Source organism: Clinocottus analis, unplaced genomic scaffold (genome assembly GCF_023055335.1).
Source record: "Clinocottus analis isolate CAN_PGR_092001 unplaced genomic scaffold, fCliAna1.0.p SCAF_12, whole genome shotgun sequence".
Lineage (NCBI taxonomy): Eukaryota > Metazoa > Chordata > Actinopteri > Perciformes > Cottidae > Clinocottus > Clinocottus analis.
The window spans coordinates 19,013,985-19,022,780 of NW_027175843.1; the positions used below are offsets into that span (position 1 = coordinate 19,013,985).

The window sequence follows — 8,796 nt, forward strand, 5'->3', positions numbered from 1 at the left end:
GTTTCACACTAGAAAAGAAGAAACTCTGAATAATTAAAATATCCACAACCACCTGAATAATAGGTCTTTTTTTATTAACAGACATCATGAAAATGTCGACAGTAACAAAATTTTAGTCCATTTAAAAAAAAAAAAAAAAAACGAAAAATACAGTGGGTTTGGATTGACAAGACTCCTCCCACAAAATAACTTAATGAGGGGAGAAGGTAAAAAGGGAGGTTGTGCTCCGACACGTAAATGTAGCCGACATTTCCTCCTTTCCTCGCGTTTTAAAATCGTCAAAAAGCCATGGTGTCGACAGAGGAAAGACGGGGGAATGTCGGGCTCATCGTACACGGTTTTAAAAAACGGGGTCATGCCACAAAAAGCAGGATCAGAGTTAGCCAACAAGCCTTCCTAAAAATAAAAAAACAAACTCTGAAACGCCATCTCAGAGGAGAAGGAACATCCGACTGCTAGTACACTTTACAAAGCTAGAGATTACGTTTTGTCTTTGTTCACTACCACACAAGCCACACACCTACATCTGTGTTTTAATAGCATTATTGAGTCAGCGGGCTACTTTTTAGTGATCCCTTTAAAATGGGACAACCCTCCCCAAAAAATGAAAAGAAAAAACCCCAGCACAAGCGAATAGAGAGAACAGAAGCAGACGCAAAAAAAAAAAAAAGTGAGGCACCATCAGAAAACATGATGGTGAGTTAAAAGAGAGGTAAGGAGGGAGGGGGTATGTACAGAGGGGGGGAGGGGACGCCGTCAGTGTGTGCCTTTGTCAACAATACAGGTCACCATGATTACATTTTGCAAATCCAGCTGCTAAAAAGAAGATTAAGGAAACAGAGGGGGGGGGGTGAAATAAAGGGGTCTCCCTTCGAGGAGTAGTGTGAAAGCAGGGGCTGCATCCAGAGACGCAGTGTGCACGTGAGGTGTAAAGAGGATAGAAGAGAGAAAGAAATAAACCCGTCGTCTCGTCCTGCAGGCGTGGCTGAACTCTGCTCCCGCTGTTCTTTACCCCCTCACTTCCTTTGAGATGGACACAGTTGACGAGGGGTGGAGGGGCATGGACGTGAGCCTCAATACACTGTAGTGTGTGCGTGTGTGTATAGATGTGTATGTGTGTGTTTTACATGTGTCTCCCTTTGTGGCAGCAGCAGCAGATCTTCAGGCCTCGCTCTCCCCGGCTGACGAGGTGTTCTGCACCTCCTCCTCCAGAATGGGCACGATCAGGTTGTCCTTGGACATCAGGTTGTATTTCATGACGAAGCGCGTGAACCGGTGACACAGGAACGTTTCATTCTGAACACACACACACACACACACACACACACACACACACACACACAAAGTATTGTCATGAAAGTTTGAATTCAGGAGATCAATTCCATCTTAAAACAAGACCTTATTTCCAGCGAAACCCACCTCATACTTGTCAAATATCTGGCGGTGGTGGAAGTAGGCGTGAGAGAATATCCTATAGATGCGACGACAGACGGAGCCCAGTTTGGCCACTGATGACTCCTTGATGCTCACCCTGCGGGAGACCAACGGAGTGAACTCAAAATCGACTGAATGTGAGGCGACAGTGACGTTTTCCCTCTTCGCAGGAACAAGCCGCTGCAGCCAAGACGGCAACAAGAGGAGCGAGAATGCCTCGGACTAAAGAGCTCACAGACTTCCTTCTCGTTCGTGTTCGAATCTGTTTTTTACACGTTTAATAAGGAAGACGACCGACCTGCTGGGGAAGTATTTGTTGCTATTGAGAAGACAGGCAGCTCCGTCCAGCGTGTGCCTGGTGTAATCAATGGCAGGGCACTGTGGAGGCAGCGGCACACAACACATACGCAGGTGAGGGGGTGGGAAATAAACACATAGTGGACAAGTGGGTTTGGGTAAACTTTGGGTCTCCACTCACCTCTTTGGGTGTCTTGTGGGCAGCACATAAAAAGATCCACTGCTCTGTGGCGGTCATCTGAGTGCAGGTGTCTGGATGGCACTCGCTCTGAAATTAAACATCACTTTAAACCACTTAGAGACACACAGACACACACACCCTTCATAATTTGGAGACAGCAATGTGATTCAATGTTCACTGACAACACTCCAATATCAGCTGTAATGACCAGTAATCTAACCTCAGACTCCTAAAGTATGTCACGCTCATCCATCCATCCCTGCCTCCCTCCCTCCCTCCATCCATCCATTCATGCATAGCTGGATCACTTACCTGCAGTTTTACAGCTAGTCCATTGAGCTCCAGGCAGAACTGCCTACAGAAAGGACAGAACCAGAGCAGAAATTAAAAGTAAGATATATTTCAGCAACCAGGTATTTGTTTTTGAACACTTAAAATAAATACATACGATTTCATGTGGTTGCAGGTTAGTCAAAGTCATGATTCATTCAGTAGTTTTAGAAATAACTTAATAAAATTAAGTAGACTCTAGTATTCATTGACTTTACGGAGAGTATATCCCTTCTTTGAGATTTTTTAATTCTTTCCTTGTAAAGATTGTTATATACACATATATATTTTTGCCTTGATCCTTATGCTTTGGCATGAACGCAATATGCAATAGGACAGGCTTGTAGTTGAAGTATAGGGTTGACCTTTATTTTACTCTGAACATAAGGAGTCTGCATGTTCCAACTGCATTATATTTTTCCTTTAATTGCCGTTGTCTGTACTGTTAATGTGGTTTTGTTGAACTGTGCAAAAATGATTAAAGAAAGTGTTCAAAAAGAACCCAACAGCATAAGAAAACGAGTTCAACGTACCTAAGGTGTTCGTACTTCCACACCCCTTCGTCCTGACCCTCCGGAGGCTCCAGGATTTTGTCGATATTGGAGCAATCTGATCTAATGTTCTGCTGGATGTACTGAAACAGAGCCGTCAGACAACACATCCAGACAGTCACTCACCCACAGCAACATGATCTTCATCAGCTTTACATGAACACAACACACCAGTAATCCACCATGTCGGTGTTAACTGTAGGGTGTTGGTGTAAAAATAAAAATAAAAGCTTAAGTTTCAAATTTAAAACATCACATGAAGGCTGTGTGACTTAATGGGATTTCCTGGAGTCTTGTTTGTAAAACAGGGCGTAAGCTACACATTAAATGTTTGCGAAAGACCAAAAAAAAAAAAGGAGGAAACTCACGTACGACAAACAATCAAATCTATAAAAACCTCATGACCGCTTGCCAGTACGCAAGAGCGACTGAGGCTCAGTGCCGAGCAGCGTCGTCCTTCAATCAGCATCAACAGTACTCAAAATATAAAAGTTCAGCCGAGACTACTACGCCTCTGCTCTCTTCCCATCCGCCTGCAGACGTGGGTTTCCCCAGACATCAGATCCGCAGTTGGATCCTTCTCAAATCAGTGTGAAGGAAATACCGCCTTTTTTTTGTTTCCTTCCTGAGCTGCGGCAGAGCAATAAAGCCTCAATTTAAACCTCAGCTGCGTTTGTCTTTTTACCGGAAGACGACCGTGGACGTGTCCCCCATCGCTTATATTGTAATACCTTTAGGAGGGGGACGTATTCACGTCAAGTTCAGACAGGAATGACTGCTACAGCCAACATTCCTCCTATGCTCTATGTACATATGTGAATATTGTGTTAAGACACACCTTAAAAAACACACACAAAAAAAAGGTCCTACCAGCTTGGCACTCATACTCATATCACTAATGACTGTTTACACTCAGAAACTATCAAACAAACCCCCTGATTAGATTAAATATTGTGGTAAAAAAAAAGAGGACATTTTGTCACACATATCATTGATCAATCAATCAGAAGAGGCATTTCCAACACACACACACACACACACACACACACAGATCATGTCAACACACCTGTTGGACTGCCAGGGTGCTGTCCATCTCCTCAAATGATTCATCCTGCCAGTTGTAGAAATCCTAAAGATGGAAGGAGGATCATTTTAGACCACACTCAGTGGACAAAGCTGCAATTGTAACGTAAACAATGTTAACTTAACTCACATATCCGACGTAACATATTATACATACGGATAATACGCTCACGTGACCTATCTTGACGTTTAGTTACGAGCTCTACAGTGAGAAAATCACCGTCTAAAGGAACAGTCACTGGTTTTAATCTACGTTATTCTACAGATACGGAAGCTAAACCTGACGTTAGATAACGTCGCCTTGGGGTGCGACTGCTTCCTGGAACGCAAACAGCTCCGAGAGCATTTCCCCCTTGGGTGCTACGTTTCCCTTTATCGAGGGATTATTGGTGTGAACTTAATTCACACCAAGTAGCCCGTCTGGTTCTATCAAGCTACAGTAATGGTCACAACGAGACTCCGCGATACAGCGCAATACGCCATGTAAACGGACGTCGCTCCAGGAACTAGACGGGTGCAAAAGCAAAAGAAGCTAGCTGGCCGTTTCCAGGTCAGGCCCTTTCCTGTAATGTCGTCTCGCGAAAGTCACGAGCGGTAAAACAACACGACTCAGGTGAGTCGGCATCGCGGGGGGTCGCGCTGCGGGGTTTGCGGGGACGTCGGAGCGTCCCTGCGGGGTGAAAACGCACCTTTGCCTTGGTTCCAGGCCGATTCCTCCTGAGAACTGCAGTACCCTCCGCCATGACCATCGCGACAGAATACCCGGATGTTCGTCAGCTGCTGCGTTGTAGCACGTGAATCTGAACGTTTATATGTTAATAAATAATAGTATTATAGTATTATATATATATATATATGTATATATATATATATATATATATATATATATGTATATATATATATATATATATATATATATATATATATATATGTGTGTGTATATGTATGTATATATATATACATATGTATGTATATATATACATATGTATGTATATATATGTATATGTATGTATATATATGTATATGTATGTATGTATGTACATATGTACGTATGTATATATATATATATATATATATATATATATATATATATATATATATATATATATATATATATATATATATATATTTTTAGGGGTTCAGCTTACCTAAATACACATTTACTACTTGTGGTGTCAAGAAACCAAGTATATATGTACTTTATTACATACTCATATGTATCATATTAGTAGTAGTAGTATTAATAATAAATAGGAGGGGTTCAGTAGCATATTAGCTACTAATGGTGTCAAGTAACCAAGTATATATATATATATATATATATATATATATATATATATATATATATATATATATATATAGTGTTTTTTTCTTATTCTATTCTATTAGATTGTCATTTAATCTTAAAGTAGAAATGAGGCTTTAGTTTATGGAAGGCTAAGATATAGTTTGATATTTATTATGGAATTTTCCTTCACTTCCAAACTTCATTGTTTTGTCTCTCACTGTTTTTTTCTTCTTTAAACCTTTTCCTATTTTTGGGATTGGGGAAAGCCTTAATTTATTCTATAAACTCCTTTTACTGCTTCCCCTATTAGTTATCCATCCTACTTCTTCCTCATATTGAATTGTGGATCAGTCCGTGATAATATTATAATGTAGATCTTTACTTGTCATATACACATAAACATGAATACTTCACAAAATTAAACTGTCACCATATTAGCATCTTATTTTATAGTATAAAATAGGCCTTAGATTTAGATCATGCAAGCGTAGGATGTAGTTTTATTTATTTTAATTACATGAGGTTAAATTATTATTCATTCATTCATCATTACAGTCAAAAGCAGGTTAAATTATTATTCATTCATTCATCATTACAGTCAAAAGCTACAGAAAAAAAAGAAAGTGAACATTGACTTTAAAGTATTCCTGTCCTTAAATATCCTCTGCTAACTTTTCTATTAGAAACAATATAAAGTCATGAGACAAATAAAATAAAGTTATCCGCAGTTCACCTTTATTATTGTAACAAAATGCGATTAGAATTATTTACAATTGCAACAACATAGAAAAAAAATACATGAAAGTAGCCACTTAATTTCTTCTCTCCGGTGGGATGATGACGGGGACTCGACATGATACGGGGAAAAAAAAAAAAAAAAAAAAGATGAAGACTCATTCGACGTATTTACCAAGAATATCTCCATCACGGAAAAGGAAATAGTCCTGGAGGAGAAAGAGAGAAAACAAGAAATGTAAAACAAGGACGGCACAAGAGGAAACTAATCCTAACGGAGCCCAACTGTGCTGCACCTTGTCATCCAGGCTGATTTTGGTTCCTCCGTACTCTGGTAGGAGAACCTTCTCTCCAACCTTCACGCTGACGGGCAGAATGTTACCTTTCTAGAATAAAAAGGACACAGAAAAAAGTTAGCCACAGAGTACAAAACTTGCAACTTTGCCCCACATAAATTTATCCTTGGGAATGAATAACGTATCTATCTACTCATCCATTTATTCATCCATCTATCTATCCATCCATCTACCCAAAACATGCTCAGCATGGCTCATCTCACCGGGTTCATGGCGCCGGGTCCCACTGCCACCACTGTGGCCTGCAGCACTTTGCTCTGGGACTTCTCCGGCAGCATGATGCCGCCTTTCGTTACCGTTTCCGCGACAAAACGCTCCACCAGCACCCGGTCGAACATAGGGAGGAATTTCCTGAAGGCCTGCAAGAAAGGAAACAAGATAACATATTAAATGAAAATTGAATTCCGTTAAACCATGACCGATAAAGCCTTTATTTGATGTAAGAAGCCATCTTGAGTTGAGCATGTGTTACCAGAGGAGAAGGAGGAGGAGGGGGGCTCAGGAGAGCTTAATAAAAGAGCGTTTGAAGAATAAATGAGCAGCTCCGCGACACAGAAACGTCCTTTGTGAAGTCAATTATTGCAAAAGTCAATTGTAACGAAAGTCAGCATTTCTTCATTATGCCAAATATTTCAGGCAAAAGTAAAACACAGTGGCTGTGGGAGGAGGAGGTGTGTGGGGGAAGGGGAAGACTTAAAACAGCAGCTGCCAACATGTCTGATAGCAGCAGATGCACGAGCGACCTTGGGGGTGAAGGTTGCTTGGGAACACGGCTGTTGGTCGGGGGAGAGACAGGTTTGGTCGGTTCACCGATCGGTAAACAGCCACAAGTGGAGTCACTTATTCATTGTGACAGTTTAACCCGAGGCCAAGGACGACAGATTTAGGCATCTACAAGTTCTAGCGAATAACTGGGTTTGTACCCGGATTCTGAAACAAACTAAGAAAACACGACGCGATGATAAAAGCCTTGAGGGAAACGTCCTCCAGGTTTTTAAAAACATGAAGAGATAACGTTCAAGGCCGGTGTAGTGTGGGTTTAGTTTGCCAGAAGGTTCTGTGCAAGAGTTTGATTTGTTAGAGAGGGGGAGGGGGTTGTTGCACAAGATGGCGATGATTAACCTCACGTTAGCTGGCGGATCTTTGTAAAGTTTTATATTTTGTCCGCCCCCATTTCTATTAATGATCGTTGACAATCATTTCAAACAGTCACTTTTTTAAAATAGCATTCATAAAGTAGGATTTATTTGTTTTAGCTAGATACCTAGTACACTGGAAACTATTGGTGTTATTTTCTTGTCATATACACTCCTCTATTCATACTTTTTATATTTCTAGCTGTATTTAAAGCTGTCAAAAGTACGATTCATACAGTATTCATATTTATTTCACTGTCTATAACACACATAGGGGATCTATAGTGAAGACATCACATTTTCATCATACATCGAGCTGCTTATTCTGTATATAATGAACTATAATCATTTCTTGCACACCTCCACCATGTTTTACTTTTCTCTGAACTGCCTACTATGACTACTGCACGTGTTCTGCTATGTATATATCTATTTGTATTCCACATTGTATTTATTCTGTATTTCAGTCTGCATATGATTCTGTAAATTATCATTTGCACTGCTTGTTGGTTAACAGGCTGCCTTTCCTTGAACGCGTGGTTAGGTCGTGAGGTCATCGTCTACGTAACAGAACCCGGAAGTGGATTCAACGAGCACGCAATTCGTACTTTCCGCCGACCAAGGGCATGCATAGTGAAATATGACACATTAGTGGGACTTACGTGTCATAATAAAGACAGTTTTAAGAAATAGAAAAAAGGCACCAGACTGGTGTGAATGCGTGTCAGTAGGTGCGAGCAGACACTTGGTTCATCCACGTGTGGCTCTTGCTGCAGCAATGAATGAATACCGGGATCAGATATTCATACATCTGCGTTTAACGACACAAACACACAACTCACACTCAGCGAGAGGGCAGAAACATGTCAGCTTGTAGCTGCACCTGCAACACGTTTAACATAAAAGCTCGCCTGTTTTCTCCGTCTGACAGTTCCTGTCGTGTATGATGAAGATAAACATGGCTGTGTTTCGCATGCAGTCTCTTCTCACTCGGCTTATTAACGGCGTGACCTTGTGAATCGACGTCAAAGGTAACGTTAGCTCGCGATAACTTAGCAGCCATATTGGTCATTCTGTATTTTTTCTACTTGGCTGTTTTTATTTCAATTATAAACACCGACAGGAAAAAACGTCTCTTACCATTTCTGGATGTGTGAGAAGTCTTGAGAGTCGACGTGAAGGCTGCTGCAACACCGGTTCTTGATGCGACACACTGGAAGGGGAAACGTCTCCACGTGAATATTTCGCGCATGCGCACTATGCGCCCTAAACTTGGCGGCCCAGTTATCGAAAATTCTAGAACACCCAACGTAAAAAAAACACGTTTCCGTTCACGCGGGTTATTTTTTTTATGAGATTAAACCGTATTGTAAAACATTATTATTGTATTTGCAGTGTTTTGTTC

The 8,796-nt window shown here is 40.8% G+C and overlaps 1 protein-coding gene across 3 annotated transcripts; it reads right to left on the reverse strand.

The window, feature by feature from the left end:
- Positions 1-53: 53 nt before the first annotated feature.
- On the reverse strand, positions 54-8,643 carry LOC137783099 (MOB-like protein phocein). 3 transcript variants are annotated; one of them, XM_068572881.1, is made up of 9 exons: positions 8,532-8,643; positions 6,459-6,614; positions 3,860-3,922; positions 2,776-2,876; positions 2,225-2,267; positions 1,913-1,999; positions 1,733-1,812; positions 1,420-1,531; positions 54-1,296 (listed from the first exon to the last, which is right to left on the reverse strand). In XM_068572881.1, the coding sequence occupies exons 1-9, from the start codon at positions 8,532-8,534 to the stop codon at positions 1,162-1,164; spliced, it is 780 nt and encodes a 259-aa protein (XP_068428982.1). In that variant the 5' UTR covers positions 8,535-8,643; the 3' UTR covers positions 54-1,161. The 3 variants fall into 3 exon arrangements, with proteins under 3 accessions (XP_068428982.1, XP_068428979.1, XP_068428980.1); XM_068572878.1 differs by lacking the exons at positions 6,459-6,614; positions 8,532-8,643 and adding an exon at positions 4,566-4,628; XM_068572879.1 differs by lacking the exons at positions 54-1,296; positions 1,420-1,531; positions 1,733-1,812; ... (2 more) ...; positions 2,776-2,876; positions 3,860-3,922 and adding exons at positions 5,878-6,108; positions 6,196-6,285.
- Positions 8,644-8,796: the final 153 nt, after the last annotated feature.

Excerpts from the sequence above, each read along its gene's own strand:
- LOC137783099 (XM_068572881.1), bottom strand. Across the intron at positions 1,532-1,732 it reads AACAAATACTTCCCCAGCAG|GGTGAGCATCAAGGAGTCAT; the intron begins GTCGGTCGTCTT and ends GGTCTCCCGCAG. Across the intron at positions 1,297-1,419 it reads AGATATTTGACAAGTATGAG|AATGAAACGTTCCTGTGTCA; the intron begins GTGGGTTTCGCT and ends GTGTGTGTTCAG.